Raw genomic sequence first — 19,264 nt, forward strand, 5'->3', positions numbered from 1 at the left:
CGACGATTACGCGGGCCTCACGAATCCCATATCCCAACTGTTGCGGGGGAAGGGCCAGTTCCAGTGGACAGCGGCGGCACAGACATCTTTTGAGGCCCTGAAGGCGCAGTTCACGTCGGCCCCAATCCTGCAGCACCCGGACCCTCGCACGCCCTTTGTCGTTGAGGCAGACGCCTCGGACGTGGCCATCGGGGCAGTGCTGCTCCAGCCCATGGGTCCCCAGGGGCATCTGCTGCCTTGCGCCTTCTACTCCCGGCAGCTCTCTCCTCCAGAGTTGAACTACACTATCTGGGAGAAGGAGTTGTTGGCAATCAAGGCGGCCTTCGAGACCTGGCGGCATCTGCTGGAGGGGGCAGCGCACCCAGTGGTGGTCCACACTGACCACAGGAATTTGGAGCACCTGCAGACGGCCAGGAAGCTATCTCAGCGGCAACAGCGCTGGTCATCTTTTTTCGCCCGCTTCCGCTTTCAGCTCCAGTACATTCCCCAGTCCCGGAACCGGCAGGCAGACGCGCTTTCCCGCAAGCCGGAGTACGCCACAAACCCAGAGAGGGAGTTGCAGTCCACCATTCTTCGACTGGAGAATTTTGCTGCGGCACCGAGGGAGGCCGCATTGGTGGACCAGATTCGGGAACTCCAGGGCCAGGATCCGTTGGTGGCACAGCACTCAGAGGAAGGGGACGCCTCACCCTTTGCCATGCGGGACGGTCTGCTTTACCACCGGGGCCGCCTGTATGTGCCAGCAGGGCCATGTTGGGAAGCGGTCTTGCGTCTGTGCCATGACTCCAAGCCGGCGGGGCACTTCGGTTTCTGTAAGACTCTGCACCTCCTCACCCGAGAGTTTTGGTGGCCTCGAGTTCGGGCGGAGGTGGCCAAATATGTGGACACATGCTCAGTGTGCCATCGGGCGAAGGACCATCCGGGTCGGCCGGCGGGATTGTTGATGCCGCTGCCGACGCCGTCGGGGCCCTGGAAGATGGTGTCCATGGACTTTATCACAGATCTGCCCCTCTCTGCTGGCTGCACCACCATTTGGGTGGTGGTGGACCTCTTTTCAAAGATGGCGCACTTTGTGCCGTGTGCTGGTCTGCCCACTGCGAAAGAGACGGCCCGGCTGTTTGTGCAGCATGTGTTCAGGCTCCATGGACTGCCTGAAGGGGTAATTTCGGACCGCGGCAGCCAGTTCACCGCCCGGTTCTGGACCAGCTTGCTCCGGCTCCTAGACGTCACGCCTCATCTGTCCTCAGCACATCATCCAGAGTCTGATGGTCAGACAGAGAGGACCAACGGGACCCTGGAGCAGTACCTCCGTTGTTATGCCAGTTACCGCCAGGACAATTGGGTCGAGTTGCTCCCGCTGGCTGAGTTCGCATATAACAACTCGGTCCATGCTTCGACTCAGCAGACGCCTTTCTTCGCCACAGGGGGCTTCCATCCACGAGGGTTTCCGGCGGTGGTTCCAGTCTCCGAGGTCCCTGCGGCGGATCAGTGGCTCCAGGAGCTCAAGGCGGCGCAGTCCTTGCTGCAAGAGCAGCTCGAGGTGGCGAAGGAGGCTTATAAGAGAGGAGCGGATCGGCACCGCCAGGAGGGTTCTCCTTTGCAGGTGGGGGACTCGGTCTGGCTCTCCACGCGGCACCTGCCCCTACAGCGGCCCTGCCGGAAGTTGGACGCCCGGTTTGTGGGGCCATACAAGATCGTGGCCCGGGTGAATCCGGTGGCATTTCGGCTCCAACTTCCCCGGACTTGGCGGATTCATCCGGTGTTCCATCGCTCCCTGCTGCTCCCAGCCTCCGATGTTCGGCCTGACGCTGGTAGGACGCCACCGCCTGATCCAGTCTTGGTGGATGGGGAGCAAGAGTTTGAGGTGGCCCAGATCCTGGACTCTCGTCGCCATCGGGGGCGCCTCCAGTACCTGGTCGACTGGGTCGGCTACGGGCCAGAAGAGCGTTCTTGGGAGAACGCCTCGGACGTTCATGCTCCACGGCTCGTTCGGGCTTTCCACCGCCGCTGCTCCGACAGACCTCGTCCTCCACAGTTGGAGGGAGAGCATTATGGGAGGGGGAATGATGTCATGGCCAGCCAAGATCAGCTCTCGGAGGATGAGGAGGAGGATGAGCCTCCTCCAGAGCAAGGGCTGATTGAGGCAACGCCAGGTGTTAGTTCTGCTCTGCCAGGTCCCAGCTGTGATCCTCCAGCCCCAGAGCAGGAGATTCAACCAGGTCCTAGTGCCGAAGAAAGGCTTTCTAGGGTGCCACAGCCTAGTGGTGATTCAGGAGACGAGGCGTGCCTGCAAGTGCCTTCTTATCAAGAGAGAAGGGCCGAGAGTGCTTGCAGGCGCAGATCCAGGAGGATTGCAGAAAGACAATCGGCAAACCAGCCTCAGGTGGCTCGAGGGAGAGCTTCCCTGATTTAAGTGGGAGAGAGGCTTGAGTTTGTTGCTAGAGTTTATTGCATGAGCCCTTGGTGTGATTGCTGTCGCTCTAGCTCCTGACATCTTGTTACCTTGCTACCTTGACCTCGGACCGGACCTTTGTTATCTCTTGGCTATTGTGACCTCGGACTGTTTTGACCACGCTGCTTTCTGGCTTCCTGACTTCGGCTCGTCTTTCGGCATGCTTGACTTTCTGCAACCCCGACACCGGCTTGTTTTCTCGGCTTGCTCCTTGACTGCTTCTCCACAAGGTTTGTTTTGCCTACATGTGTTGGTTGCAGGCCTGGTTATCAGCATAAGTCAGAGATTGCTGGCAGCAATCCCGGACAGTTTCAGAGATACTTGGGCTACCAGCTCTAAGGCCTTTTTGACATCTGCTATAGTGAGCAGGTAAATCAGCTCCTGCTTGTTAGCTCCTTCTAGTCCCTTGCCTTGCCATTCTCTTCCAGCTTGCTGATTTGAGCAGAATCTTGCTGCCTTCACTTAAATCCTGTTCTTGTCCCATTGTCTTCACATCCAATCTAAAATGTTGCTGCAGAGGACCCCGTAATGGATCATCATCTGTAGTGATGCACCTACACAATAGAAATAATGCATGTTGACACCAATTTAAATGATAAAGTTGCATTATATGGAATCCTAGTTTTACAGGGTCTTCAACCCTCTCTGCCAAAGAGTGCTGGTGCCTCACAAAACTACAAATCCCAGGATTCTGTAGGATGGTGCTATGATAGTTGAAGTGGTGTCAAACTGCATTATTTCTACAGTGTAGATGCATCCTCAATGTCAACATAGTGTAACTCACCATCTACATCATTTTGTAAACATTCAGTTCATAGGCCACAAAAACTGTGTCATCATGCATTTAAGAGATTTAAATTAAAATATTGGTGGGCTAGGTTCAATTTAGGAGGTCTCACAAAATGAACAGCTTAGGCAGTTTCACAAAGTGTATTATCTGTGTGGCAACTTACTCCACACATGTACATTCCCACAAAGACTATAGCCACCAAGAGCACCAGCTTACCTCCATTGTCATGTGGCAATGGATCCTGGCTCTTGTGCTTGAGGAGGCACTCAAAAATCTTAAAGTATAAATACTGGTGGCACAGTGGTTAAATGCCTATACTGCAACCACTCACTCAAAACCATAAGGTTGTTAGTTTAATTCCAGTGAAACGGCTCAAGCTTGACTCAGGCTTGCATCCTTCCGAGGTTGTTAAACTGAGTACCCAGATTGTTGGGGGCAATTAGCTTACAGTTGTAAACCGCTTAGACACTGTTAGGTACAAAGTGGTATATAAATGAAGCTGTTGGTTTAAATAAGAGATGAGGAACCTGTTATCCATTTCTATGGCTTTCTTCCTTTTCCCCATTGCCATTCTCTACTAGTTCCAATTCAGATGGATTACTGTTGATTTTTTGAAGAAAAGAAATGCACAGAGTTTTGCCATTGGAAAAGACAATAATGTTAGAAAAGGTAGAGGGTGGTAGAAAGAGAGGCAGATGACACACCAGATGGATAGACTCAGTTAGGGAGGTCACAGGTCTGACTTTATAAGATCTAAGCAGAGCAATGTAGGACAGTGGGTCTTGGAGGTGTCTCATCCATGAGGCTTCCATAAGTCAGGGTCTAACAAAACCAATAATCAGGAACTCTTTGAATAAGAGAGTCAGCATGCTGTTGTGATTCAATTGTGACTCTGTAGAGCAGGGTTCAAAGTTTTCAAACCTCAGCTTGGCCATGTAAACCCAGTGGATGAAAAGCTAGGCAGGTCACACATTCTCAGCCTCAGAGGAGGGCAATGGAACCTCCCCCCTCTGAAGAAACATGCCAAGATAAACCTCATGATAGGTTTGCCTTAGGGTAGCCATAAGTCAGAAACAACTTTAAAACATACAACAACAACACTCCTTCCCACTTCACTCACTTCCCGCACTTCACTCACCCCATCTCTTCAACATTTGAAATGGACACAGGTGATGGATACAGCCCATTTCTGCCAAAAAGCCAATGCTTGACAAGCAGTGCTGTCATCCTGTTTAGGGTGTCACCTGGTGTGCTCCACACACCCCACACCTTCTTGTGATGCCACTTGCTCCTTCTCCTCCTCCCCCTCCAACCGTGGTGCCAGTTTCCCTCAAGGTGTCAATTGGGTTGTTCTGTGTCACCAAGGGAAGATGGCCCTCTCCTGATACTGAGGTCCCACTGAACAAAATTGATTTTTAAAAAACCCTGATCCTGGCACCTCTCCTTTCTCTTCCCACTGAGCCTCTCCCCATCTCCAGCATTTGAAAGGGACACAGGTGAAGGATACAACCCATTTATGCCCAAAAGCAGATGTCTGAGGAGCAATGGTGTCAAAGGATGCAAGCCTGAGTCCAGTTTGAGCCCTTAGGGTGTCACCCAGTGCATTCTGCAACCCTCAAGTTCCCTCTGTAATGCCACTGGTGCCAGTTCCCTTCAAGAGCTTTGGAGGGTTGTTCAATGTCACGCCAAGGGAAGTGGGCACGGATGGCAAGTCCGCAGATATTGAGGTCCCACTGTAAAAAAAAACAAACTTCTTTTAATAAAACACCCTGGGACCTCTCTTTTCTCTTCCCACCATCTCTCTAGCCTTTGAAAGGGACACAGGTGAAAGATATGCCCCCTTTCTGCCCAAAAGCAGAGATCCGAGGAGCAGTGGTGTCACCCCTTCCCTTTTAGGGTGTCACCTGGTGTGGTCTGCACACACACCCCAACTCTCTTGGTGATGCCAGTGGTGCCAGTTTCCTTCAAGGGCTCTGGTGGGTCATTCAGCATCACAGCAAGGGAAGGGAGCCCAGATGGCAAGTCTGCAGATACTGAGGTCCCACTGTCAATTGTTCTAAAATTTTAAAATGTATTCTTTAAACAAGGAACAGCAGCAGCAGCAACAACAGCCTGGGACCTCTTCCTTCTCCCCCACTCATCGTCTCTCTTCAGCATTTGAAAGAGACCTAGGTGAAGGCCACCCTTCATTTCTGCCCAAAGGCCGATGTTTGAGGAGGAGCAGTGGTGTCCCTGCCCCCGAAGGGCGTCGCAGGGGCTGGTCTGCACCCCCAGACTCTCGGTGATGCCCCTGGTCCTCCTCTGCCATCCATGGTGCCAGTTTCCCTCAAGGGCTGCCCCAGGTAGTTCAATGCCACGCCGAAGGACGCGAGCCCTGATGGCAAGTCCCCAGAGACTGGGGCCCCACGGGAACAGTTTTCGATTGATTTCCAAAAGCGAAGAGCCTGGCAGCTCTCCTTTCTCTTCCACTGGGCCTCCCGCCCCTCTTCCCAGCCTCGAGAGGGACGCAGGCGAAGGACTCAGCCCCTTTCTGCCCCAAGGCAGACATGTCTGAGGAGCAGGGGTGCCCCCTTCCTCTCCCTGGCGCTGGCTCCTCTGGGGTCGTTCAATGTCACTGGCGAGGAGGCAGGACGCGGGGCGCGCAGTTGCCGGGAGTGCCGCCAGGGGGCGCGCGGGGGAGGCTGGGGCTGGGCTCCTCCTGGGCAGAGAGCAGCAGAGGCCAGCAGCCAAGCAGCCAGGGAGCAGGAGCAGGAGGAGGAGGAGCCCAGGCAGGAGCCGGCCGTCGTCCGCCTGCCTCAGTCCCGCTCCTCCTTCCCAGAGGCCAGGCGGGCATGGAGGGCAGCAAGCCCAGCTCCTCGCCCGGCAGCCGGGAGGAGGGCAGCCCCAGCGCCAACGCCTGCTTCCCCGGGAAGGAGAAGGGGCCGGAGGAGCATGGCAACTCGGTCTGCTTCAAAGTGGACGGCGGCGGCGGCGGAGGAGGAGGCGAGGAGGAGCAGCAGCCCATGGTGGGCATGGAGGAGCCCCAGGGAGCCGGGCGCCAGCAGCAGCAGCAGCAGTATGGCTTCATGCAGCGCCAGTTCACCTCCATGCTCCAGCCCGGGGTCAACAAATTCTCCCTCCGCATGTTCGGGAGCCAGAAGGCGGTGGAGAAGGAGCAGGAAAGGGTTAAGACTGCGGGCTTCTGGATCATCCATCCCTACAGTGACTTCAGGTGAGGGAGAGGCAGGGGAAAGGGAAGGTCACACTCTCTCAGCCTCGGTCAGAGGAGGGCAAGAGGCAAGACCCCTCTCTGAAGGGGCTTCTCCTGCTAGAGTCGCCCTAAGTCCCTCTCTGGAGACCAAGCTGTGACTCCCTGCCCAGCCATGGAAACCCATTGAGTGACCTTGGGAGAGTCACACTCTCTCAGCCTCAGAGGAGGGCAAGGGGCAAGACTCCTCTCTGAAGGGACTTACCAAGAAAACCCCATGATAGCGTTGCCCTAGGGTTGCCATAAGTTCTACTCTGAAGACCAGGGTTTGAATCCCTGCTCAGCCATGAAAACCCACTGAGTGACCTTGAGTGAGTCACACTCTCTCAGCCTCAGAAGAGGGCAAGGAGCAACCTGCTCTCTGAAGAAACCTACCAAGAAAACCCCATGATATGACCCTAGGGTTACCATAAATCCAACTCTCTTCCATGGCAAGCCATGGAAACCCATTGAGTGACCTTGGGCAAGTCCCACTCTCTCAGCCGCAGAGGATGGCAAATGGTAACTGCCACCCTCTGAAGAAATTTGCCAGGAAAACCCTTTGATAGGTTTAGGAGAGTAGAGTATGAATCCCTGCTCAGCCACTGGATGACCTTGGGCGAGTCACACTCTCTCAGCCAGGGCATGAAGGAACATGCCAAGAAACCCCCGAGATAGGTTTGCTTTATGGTGCCAGAAGTCAGAAAGGCACGCAACAATGACAACAAAAGGGAGGGGGGGAGACACACACAATCTCAAAGGAGACTGGCTGGAAGCTGATGGGGTCTCCAAAAGCAGATGGCCACTCTGACCAAACAAAAACCCACCTCTGCTTTTTACCGTTAATTAATTAAAATGCCCCAAGGGTGCCAGGTGCTGTACATCACCACAAAGATGGCAATGTCCAACCTAGAAAGTGTGTAGACAAAGTTGACATCAAGGGGTTAATTCAGTTGTGCTCTTGCCTCTGTCTGGTTGCCCAGTCTATTCCATCCATGAGGGGTGCAACACTTGTGTTTGGAGCTTGACCATATATATATATATATATATATATATATATGAGTTTGATAAGAAAGATTCACCACATACGTATTTCTTCCGTTTCCTCTCATCCCCATAAAAGTCCTCATCAGAACTTGGTTATAGCATTCCCAAGAGGTGCTAAAGGTGAGGAGGTTAGAAAGGACCTTTTTTTTTATTCCAACCCAGAGAGCTTCCAAAATCCTTAACTTTTTGCTGCTACTTTCTAATTCTCTATTTTTCTCTCTGTGGTTGATTTGATGGTGGATGTTGTCATTATCAACAACAGAACAAACAGAAATGCATTCTTTTTGCACAGGTCCTGCGTTTTTTAATTCAAGATCATGTTTGGCAGGACTTACTCCCTGATTCCCGGGACCCTGGAAGGCAGAAGCCCTCTCGGATGTCCTCTTTCAGGTCCTTCTGGATGATATACATCCGGGTTCACTCTCCTCACCCTTGATCCCCGTGGAACTGTTCAGCTTTGTAGCACAGACTTCTCTTGAGACACACCAGAAGCTTATGCCCTCCCCAGGGTTAGACTTTCCACCCGGTGAGCATCACAGAGCACAATGAAATAACATCCCAACTCTTCCTCCCCCTGTCTTTTCTTGCCAAGGTGATGTGTCACTGACCTTCAGAGGTGGAAGGCAGACAGTTTGGTATTTTAAAAAAGAACCCCTGCATTCCCTTTCTAGACAAAAGATAGAGGGGAGTCCTTGCCCTCCAAAGCTGTTAGAAAAGTTTTCTGGTCTGCTCATTGCATCCTAGTAACGTGAGACATTGCACAAAAACATTTCTGGCAGGCAAAGCATAAAGTGTAAAATGTGACTTGATCGGAGGGAGCCTTTCTTGCTTTATCATCCCTGCGTTGTATTTATTCTGTGAAAGGGGAAGCTAATGAAGGTTGTCTGCATGGAAGCTGAGATGTAAGAGGGTACAAATGAGGGGTACTCCCCTCCCCAGCAACCCAAATTCAATAACAACTTGAAATATGCAAGTTTCTGCTAATTTAAAGTTGCAACAAGCAATGATGTCACAACCAGCTCTCCAAGAAAGGCAAACAAAGCACTATTATTAGTTATGAAATGATGATGAAGAAGTAGTTATTTCCATATCGCCTCAAATAGTGCTTGATATAGAAACAGACCATCTGACCTTGACTAGAGTCCTGTGCAGATGTTCCTCGGTGTGCTGGAGGAGGGGAGAGATTGTAATTTTTTTCATCCGGCTTTGACCCTTCAGCACACCGGATACTCACCTGTCGGAGCCATCCTTAGCAAAGGCATGTGCATGTAGAGAGAGCCTTGCACAATTTGATCTTTCTAAAAAAAGAAGAAGAAGAAGAAAAGAAAATCCACTCATTATACTTATGTGGCTGTAGCCTTCAGTAGATGTTGCCTGGGCACCTTACAAAACCTAGAATGAACTGTAGAAAAATGACAATAAAATGCAGCAAGCACACAAACACACACCATACCACCGCTGTGTATCTGTCCTACCAGTGGTCTTATGAGGGGCCTGCACATGTGAACATGCTGTCCAATATGTCAAATGTGGCCATGTTAAGGGGTGGGTCCATCTTACAGCTGCGATTTTTTGCTATCCTCCCCCTGCATAGAGAATTTAGGTCTCTGGATGAAAATATTAGTTTTATTCTTGCCTTGTCCTGCTGTTCTATGCCAGGGGAAAAAAAGATGATGAAACTATGATAATTTAAAAAAAAAACATTTTGAATGGGACAATGAGACAGGACTCTGTGTGGAAATTTGGAAACATGTACTTGCAAGATTGGGCCCCTGAATGTATTAGCGTAAACCTTTTTTCATGTGACCACATTTTTAAAGCAGTCTCCCTGGATACTTTTTGGAATAGGCTATGATGCTATTAGCTTAATAATAATAAAAGAAAAACCAGAGACCAGTTGGGGGGATTACATGGATTGAGGACAGCTGGGATTTTGCTTAATGATTTTTGGACAGAATGGGTTTTGTCCTTATTTACCTGGTGCTTGAAAGTCATCCAAAGAACAGTATCTCCTTGAGCTATACTGCTACGTACTAAAGGGATTGGGAGTGGGCAGAAATAGCATAACTGGTAGAATTTCTACACCATCCCTAACTGGGAGCTATCCAGGGTGTTGAATAATAGTGCTTCTGGAAATCCCTGCTTTAACCTTGAGATCCATGCCCTTGTCATATTCAGAGTATATATAACATCTGTTCCCATATGTACTGTAGCTAATGTAGTTTCTCCCCTCATCAGTGTGAAAGAGAGTAAGATATGCCAAAAGAGAGAAGGTGCATTCAGTATTGATGGGCTTCTGAGACATATCATAAATATTTGGATCAAAATAGTCTTCTATGTTCATTTAAAGCAAACGTAATATTTAATGTGAAAATAAAAAGAGTATCATGTAAGAATGGTTCTCTTTATTCAAATGAGTATAGATGCCTGAATGATGCAAATATATTTAACTGCTAAACACTTCTTGTATATGTTTAGGATGGATACATATATTTTTGAAAATAGTCTGAAATAAGAATTGAGCCCCATAGCATTATGTACTCTGAAGGATGGTCTGATCTGAAATGTTTTCCTTTGAATGACTTTAAAATCATGGGTTGTTTAGGGATGTCATAAAAATATGGATATGATTTCTCAGTAGGAGAAAATAACCTGTGGTAAAGATATATATGTATTTGTGCAGGTGATGTGGATAGGGGTTCTAAAATAGGAAAATATTAGAGTTTTGGCTGTCTCTAACATTTACCAGCTATCTTTTCAGTAATCTATCATAGCATAAAGTAATTGACTGTTAGTTTTATTTAATCTTGAGTAAATTTGGGAGGAAACCCTTTTGAAGGGCAGTGTTGCACAGAAATGTCAGATAAATTGTGAATTCACATGTTGAAGGATTTTGGCAATGGTGGGGCAGGAGACAAATGCTTGCAGAGTGTAATTATTCCATTGAGCTCCTTTACCACTGGGCAGCCTACTGAAAATACAGTAATAGAAATGAACTACTGAATGAAGAGATTCCCAGTGGAGTGTCCATGTTGGTCTGTTGCAGCAAAAACAACACAGGGTTTTGTGCACCCCAAAGGCTAACATGTTTTATCTGGCATAAGCTTAGTTGCTGTCCTCAAAAACCTATGCCAGATAAAGTTTATTAAGTCTTCAAGATGGTACAAGACTTTGTTATTTTTAAATGAATTGAGAGGTCGATGCCCGGGGTTAACTGAGAATTTAGTTTTTAAACTTGGCTGTACGTAATTTTAAATGTCACTGGTGTGCTCCTGTGCTATTATTTATCAATGTCACCTGCGTGCTTTTTAAACTGGCCAAGTTTCTTTGCAACAAGCATGAAATCAGTATCCAGAGCCATTTTGTTTGTTGCAGGCATTTATATAACTCTGTGTATGCATGCACATACACGCATGTGTGTATACATGGACACACATGCACATCTGGTTCAAAAAAGAACACAAATGTAATTTGGCATGTAAAGAAATAAATTATGAAAGTAAAGATGCTGTTTTGTTATGATCCAAGTTTTATTAAGCCAATTAATGTCTTGGCCTATTTTTCTTAATAGCATACATGGTTAATTTCACGCATAGTCAGAATTAAGTTCCACTGATTTCAGTATGACTTATTTCCTAATGGGTGTGTATAAGATTACAGCCACAGTGAAGCTATAGGTTTGCCAACATGCTACCAGTAATAAGTATCAGAATATGTCAGTGCTAGGAAACTGGTTCCATTTCATAAAAATAACACTATCAGCATCCTTTAAAAATTAAATCTAATTTTGTGAACAGAGAATGGAAGGGAAACATAACTTTCCACTTTGCAATTCCTAAGTATATGTGGTCCCTGTGTATATGTAAAACATGTATTTTTAAAGACTGTCTAACTGTTCTTTTCAATAAATATACCTCCATGTGTAATTGCAGTAAAAAATTTCATACTCACTACAAATTGTAATGAAGGATAGTAAAATGCTTAGGAACTGAGTAGATTTCATAGAAATGAACTGAGTTAATTATTGATGATGTATACAGAATTGAATAAAATCAATACCTGATCCATTTACATTTGCCTGTTGGAATGTTACAACTTCCCCCCAGTCTAGTTTCAGTCCATTTCAAATCCATATTTCAGGAGGTAATGGATAAGGATCAGGAAATTAAGGGGTCTTGATATGAGTTTCATAGGGCTTCTTGTCTAAGTGATGGCTGACAAAACAGCAAGTCTGAATGTTGATGTCATGTTTTGTAGAAATGAAATACAAAAAGAGCAATTAGCACATGTTCATCATAGTGTTCAAGTGTATTTACGGTGAACAGTTTGGCTTTGCTAACAACAACAACAACAAAATACTACCTTGTAGAATGCTATTATTAGTACTCAGGGTAAGATATTCTCCCCCACCCAAGAGTAGGAAATGACATTAGGATGTTTTTGGACGTTTCTTGGGAGTGATGAAAGGAGGATGTACAATCACTTACCCATTTTTTTCCAAGTAAGATCTAAAATGGTAATTTGTACATCATCCTAAAATTAGGTGTGCATTTCCGACACCAAATATCTTTATGGGGAAAATGCATGGATTGCCACCTAACGAATGACCTGGAAGAATCAGAAGTGAATGTATTGCAAATATAAGAACTTCAAAGAATTTAATTTATCACAGATCTGAAGATTTTGTGGTGTTCTGTATCATTTTTGGAGTACATATAATTTTTCAAAATTGTTGTCTCCTTCGCTTTTGAAAACTGTTTGATACTATTTAATAAAACATCACAACAACATTTGGAGTTAATACAAATACTAGGAATAAACCTAATGGTTTGGCATTTCCCATGCAGCCTCTATTTCCACTTTTATTCAACATAGTCTATTACAGCCTGTCCTATGGTGCCAAAAACTAGCCTTTTATCCATATATATATATAAAGGCATCAGCTTCAACAGAAATCAAACTTATTTCATGGTACTGGCCACATTGTGAACACAGTTTACAACTGAAAATACCGTTTCCAAAAACTTGATTTGTACACCCCCAAGTGAACCACCGCTACCATATGTGCACAACTGGGACTGTATAGCATCTGGCATATAATTTTAGCTACAGCTACTTGAATAACTTAAGAAAAATCCTCCATTTGAGTGTGTGTGTAAGCAAAACCCAGTGCAAACCTGAAACACTCCTTCAAGCTTTTTCTGTAATACCCTTTACATGAGTACTCCAAGGTCCAGAGGAGTTAAGATAATTCCCCCAATACATATATATTTGCCTAAATATCCTAAAGGCATCATATCCCATCTGATTGTGGAAGCTAAACATGGTCTGCTCTGGTTAGTACTTGGATGGGAGATTGCCAATGAATAGCAGGTGCTCTTGAATATATTTCAGAGCAAGGAACTAGGAAACCACTTCTGAGTATTTATTGCCTAAGAAAACTTTAAGAAATTCATGGGGTCATCAAAAACTGACGGCCAGGTTGAAGGCAGATGTTGTTGTTGTTGTGTGCCTTCAAGTAGTTTCTAATTTGGGGTGACCCTATCATGGCGTTTTCTTGGCAGTTTTATTGAGAGGGAGTTTGACAATGCCATCCTCTGAGGCTGAGAGAGTGTGACTCACACAAGGTCACCCAGTGGGTTTTAAGTGGCTGCAACAGGATTCAAACCCTGGTCCAACACTAAAACCAGTATATCACACTGACTCTCTTATATCATGTTAACTGCTCAACTGGGTTCCAATCCATGCTTGGACCTCTTTTAAGTAAAGGCCATGATTTTAGTCTTACAGTAGTTAATCAGTAGGAGTTGATTAGCAGTAAACGTTAAGTGCTCTCAGAAGTCAAATTAAATATCTGTTTTAAGATAAAAAGACATAAAGGAATCCAGTATTACCTTTGAGACTAATCTGGGAAGAAGTAATTTCTAGCATAAGCTTCTGTAGATACAGTTGTGGACTAAAATTTATACTAGAAATTGCTTCCTCCCAGTTAGTCTCAAAGGTGCTACTAGATTCATTTATGGTTTTTTTAATATTACATTTTCTGTTAGAAGATTTTTCTGTTATCTTTTTACAGTACCCCTGTTATAACCTGTGACAGGTGTACATGTCTGTGATCTTGTTCTTCAAATATGGGGAGCAGTGATGAAACTTCTGCAAGCCTTACTTGGTCACCTACTAATTATTTTAGGATTCTTGACCACTAGTCCAAGAAGCCTGAATTTTTGATTCACCCACTACTGATGGTTCTTTTTTCCAGAGCCAACTGAATTGCTGAAGACAAAGAGAAGTAGGAAACCAGTACTTGCATTTATGTGAGAGACAGCACAGTGTGTCGTGGGATGTGATATGCCTGTGATCAAGTGAGACGTGGAGTGTGCATATAAGAGGATAGAGCAATGATGGCAAATATGAGATGCTTCATATCATAGTGAAGTACTGTTCCCATACTCCATCAACCACCTTGTTGGATTTAATGAGAGCTGGAATCTATAGAAGGCCACACATTCTCTATTGCTGGGATAGAAAGGTTTCCCCACCCCATGTTCAGTGATTACTACTCAGTGTAGAACACAGTACTAAGTATCAAGAGAAATAGAAGAGAATCACATAGTCCATTTAACCATATATTTAAGGGTGTACTTTTGGAAAACAGCAGGGGTATTCCCTAGAGCAGCATTTTTTGTCTATAGCTGGAGAGTTTCTTTTCTAAACATATGGGCCATCAAATATTGCCCAATCCAATTTACAAGGTCCTCTTTCACACTACAGAATTATAGTGCTATGATTCCATGTTAACCGCTATGGTGACTTCCTATATAGAATCCTGGGATTTGTAGTTTAGAGTCAGCAAACTCTAATGACTTACCAAACTGCAAACTCCACAATTCCATAGGATGTTGCTGTGGCATTTAAAGTAGCATCATAGCACTATAACTGAAGCAAGCTTGTTTTCTGTTGCTTCAGAAACTAGAACTTGAACCAATGGATTCAGATTATAAGAAAAGATATTCTACCTAGGGAGAAAATTATTTTCAAGAGCTGTTTGGCAGTGGAATAGATTGCCTCAAAGGGTGTGGACTCCCCATATTTGGAGGTCTTTAAATAGAAGTTGGATGGCCATCTTTCCACCATCTGTGCATTGTGTATTCCTGCATGCCAAATTGTTGGACTAGATAGTACTTGTGGCACCTTCCAACCCTTAAGATTTTGTGATTTTAGGATAATTCTGTCAAGTGAAAGGGCTCCAGGATAACATTCCTTTTGAGTTATAAAGCAGTCCCCACTAATGGCCCCCAATAGTGATGTGAGAAGATAATGGGCTAATGTTCATTTACTTGATTAATGTTTTTTGACACCCTGGTGGGCCTTTTATTGTCAGGTGTTGTTGGTTTTCCCTATGTTTCATTTGTGGGAGCCTTTTTCCCCCTTTGGTTTATGTTGCTTAGGTCACATATTAGTTAGTTTTCTGTTGGAACAAAGTTCTGCAGCTCTTACATAAGCATTTCCATCAAATACCAGTTTTTTAATCCCTTGGATGTTCCTTTGAAAGAGAGTATCAGAGTGTTGTGTGACACCTTAGAGATGAAAGATAGACCTGTAACATAGAGGAGGAGAGGGGCGTTCAGATACATGGACTGAATAAGAGAGTGTGTGGGTTGTGTGAGCACAGATATACTTTTTTTTACCCATATACACTGTGAGGCAAATAAAATAAATGGGACACTTTCCTCTAATGAAGAGAGGCCAAAAGGCTGAAGAGAACGTGTCACTCTGCTAGGAATTAAAGTCTAATTAGCAAACTATTATGTAAGTAGCATGACGGATCTTTGTTTGAACACCTCCACTTACTTCTTCACAATCCAATTGTGACAGTGATGCTGTGTGTCTGAGATTTCCTTCTCACAAAAGCAGACTTGCCCTTGTCACGTGTGCAGGTATTTTGGTTTCAGACAAAACAGGCTGTGTGAGTAGTTTAATTGTATTTACTTATCTCTGAAACAATGCAGAAATGAGCTTAGTAACTAAGCATTCTTGAGTGCACTTGTGTATTTTTAAATAATACTCATTTCAACCAGTATACTTTTATATTTTTAACTTTTGAAAGAAGAACACTTAACATATATGATTATATACCTTCTCCTATGTCTGTCCATTTGTTGGTCTTTTAGGTTCTGACTAATAATCACAGTCTGAAGTCTTAGAAGCGTTTCTTAACCTGTTTCCAAAGATCCTTTTTTCTCTTCTAAAGCTGGAAATGGCAGGGTCTGCAGTCTAGATACTTTTATATATGGAAAACACATGGTCTTCTTTTGAGCTTTAACACCTCAATTCAGTATGTCTTAATAAGGGTAGCTTTCTTCTTGCAGCCATGCATATTAATACATATTTTATATGTCTGTGCTTCTCACCTTAATTTTTCAAGGTACTTTTCACAGTTCTGATGATAGTTTAATGACATTTTAACTTTTTGTGTGGATTTACTGATAAGTGCCTTGTCCATATTCAATTAATTTTTTGTGGGAACACTTTGGTTTACAGTTTTGAGAGAAAGGTGGGATGTTGGTGGTGGTGATGGTGATTATATATTTGTTCCCTTCACTGAATTCTTCATTAGTTACTGCTACCTCTTGTATTACTTCTGTATACAGTAGTCACCTCTTATTCATGAAGGATACATTGCAAGATGCCCAGTAGATTCCTGAAACCATGGGTAGTAATGAACCTTATACCAATAATATTTTTGACTGTAGTTGACCATGGGTAACTGCAAGTGACCATGGGAAAGGTGTGATAGAAATCAAATCAAATCAAAAAATAAAATAACTGAAACCACAGAAAGCAAAACTGCAGAAAGGCAGGACTGAGTAATATTTTCAGATTGTGCCTGAGTACAAGTAACTGGGAAATGAATCTGTGGATAAGGGTGAGCTATTATACTAGTTAAAGGTAGCTCCATTAACTTTTATTTAATAAAGATTGAAAGAATCATATAGCATCTAAAGGTGTGCTTTGTGAAACTGCATTAGAGTCAGCTGGTCAAAGACCCCCCCCCCCCCCCCAATTCACTGGACATAGACCTGTGCTTGTTCAGGTCAACACCTGATAGTTGGATTTTGATCTTTAACCATCATCTGGGGAGACAAAACATTTTTTTCTTCTGGAGTTAGGTTTTGTTGGCATAGTTCGTAGAAAATGACTTACAAGGAAGAAATTTTATGGTATTGTCCCCTGAGCAGTTGTAAACAATGTCCCAAAATTGTAGCGACCTGCCAAATATAATTATAAAGATGATGGGGGGGGGGGGAGCTGGGATGCAATTTGGTCCAATAAATTGTCCCTTCTTGCTGGTTATATTTTTTGATGAAAGATACTTAAACTAAATAGGCTGGTAGGAGGGCTGGAGGCTACTCAGAACAAATGTTTTGTCATGTGTGAATGTGCTCTTTTGATTCTGGGGTTTTGAATCTACTAACAATCTTATGGACATGGAACATTTTTATACACACAATACATTGGAATTTTTAATTGAGGTCAGAAAATACTAAAAATTGAGAAATTAAATGAAGATTTAAAAATTCTACATGAGTTTAAATAAGACCATTTCATCCCTGGCAGCAAATTACTTCTGTCAACATGAATTTTTTTAGAGGCCTCATGTTTAACTTTTTCAGAAATTTTAACATATGACAGTGGTCACTATTTAATGTTACTTCTTTAAATAGTTTTACATGTACATTTTCAGCTGCATTTGAATGTAGAAAAGGGAATTTCAGCAAGTGTTGCTCATCATAAAACTGGGTGGCAAGGAACACCTGCTGGAATTCTGTCTTCTACACAACCATTCAAGATACGAGAGTCATCTCCAGTTTTCACTCTAGCAACTCTGCCCAGCCCATTTCTTCAGAAGCAACTTCTTCCATTTTAGATTAACTTCATTTCTGAGTGCCAACTGAACCTCAAAAAGTATACTTAATCTTAACAATGCTTTTCACAAAGGGGAGTTTGAAAGAGTTCTTTTCTACACCATAATTACCAGTATCCCAAACCAGCAGAGCCCTTGGCCTGTTTGGAAGGGTTTCTGGAAATTAGAATCCCTAAACCTGGGAAAGAAATGAAGAAAACATAGTTAAAAGTAAACATAGGGAACTGGATTTGGATGCTTTGCTAAACTGTCATTAATTTAAAACAAAAGTGAATACTTCTGAGCGTCTCACAGTCAGGTTGAAGGAGGAAGGAGAAAGGGGAAACAGGCACACCTGGGAAAAGGTTAGGTTTATTTCCAGCATGATAAACTATGGTTTGTTGTCACTTCTGATGCTATGGCCTCATATAACAATGTATGCACTCAAAGCAATAAACTGAAAGTATAGAAATGCTTTCCCTGGACAAACCTTATGCTTTACACTAATGGCTGGTACTACAGCCTTTCGCTTACAAAAGCTGTCATGTTCATGTCTTTCTGACTTATTTTTTCAAGGACAGAGAGCAGCAAAACCTGTCTTCAATTAGCATTTCTAGAATGTATTGATTGATATTGCACTACTAAAAATGGCCATGACACTATAAATTAGTCTCAGGCCTTCAGATAATTTACACCTGCAAACACTCCCCCCCATTAATTTCAGAGGAATGTAGCATGGATAATTGTCTGAAAGACTGTTCTAAATAAATTACCTATCAGTTACTAATAAAGATAACTGTATAGATCAGTCAAGGATAAATACCATCTGTATTGCAGTTCTTCATGTTTTCCTTGGTGTGTGAAATCTGAGAGTTAAATCTGAACCATATTGCACATTTAATATTTAAATATTTTATATTGAATGAATTTTAAATATATTTGTATTTTATGAATGTTATTTTCATATGTTTTAATATCTGCCTACAGGGGCAGCAGAAGGTCGTTGCATGCATGTTTTACATGTCTCCTTGTATAAAAGCTTGTTTTTGCATGTAAATTATTTGCTGGAATGGAGCATTACTCTGGGAATGAGAATGAAATAAGTGTAAAAGAGGATTGGGAATAGTTGTATTTCTGAATATATATGTGTAGTGTTAAGTTAGACTTATTTTTGTTATTGTTTTGTTATTTTTGTTATTGTACTATTTCGTTATTGCTTGTTACCACATTCTCCAAAATTCTTACTGATTCTTCTTTTAAACTATTGAGATTCCATTTTCCTTGAGGTTTCCTAGACTGAAAATATAATCTATGCATTATAAATGACCTTTCCTTGAACATACAGACAAGCTGCTAAAGTGTTTGTTGATATTCCTAGTAGATCACCTGAGGTTTCTGGCAACTGTCAACACGGATAGGAAAAAAGTCCCCATCCCACATAATGTTGCAGCAGTGTGTCACCTAACACAAATATTTCATCATAATGAGGAAGCCCACTGTTCTAACACCAACAGTTAATACCACCCTGAATTATCCATAATACACCCAGTCCTGTTTGATTTCAGAAGCTAAACATGGTCAGACCAATGAGAAACCACCAGGGATTTCCAGACAAGGCAAGGAAGGAATCTGTCCTGAAACCCTGGACAATTTCCATAATCAGAATGAACAATGTTGGGCTTGATGGGTCAGTAATCTACCTTAATAAAAGGTATTTTCTTATGTTCTTGGATTTGTAAATAGATTGTGTATGTTCCTAAGCAAATCCACACTCTGATCTTCCTCACTTTCTATTTGTATATTCTTAGGAACATTGTGCTACAGAGGTTGATGCTGGCCTCTTTG

At 43.9% G+C, this 19,264-nt stretch overlaps 1 protein-coding gene across 1 annotated transcript in view; it reads left to right on the forward strand.

Moving 5' to 3' along the window:
• The first annotated feature begins 6,073 nt into the window (after positions 1 to 6,073).
• HCN1 (hyperpolarization activated cyclic nucleotide gated potassium channel 1) overlaps positions 6,074 to 19,264 on the forward strand; it is a 287,755-nt gene continuing 274,564 nt past the window's right edge. Inside the window, exon 1 of the mRNA XM_089495810.1 lies at positions 6,074 to 6,453. Coding sequence (XP_089351936.1) covers positions 6,074 to 6,453 — 380 coding nt within the window. The remainder of the gene's footprint in view (positions 6,454 to 19,264) is intronic.

The sequence above is a fragment of the Sceloporus occidentalis genome, unplaced genomic scaffold (assembly GCF_023333645.1).
Source record: "Sceloporus occidentalis isolate IW3139 unplaced genomic scaffold, rSceOcc1.0.p SCAF_1, whole genome shotgun sequence".
Classification (NCBI taxonomy): Eukaryota; Metazoa; Chordata; class Lepidosauria; order Squamata; family Phrynosomatidae; genus Sceloporus; species Sceloporus occidentalis.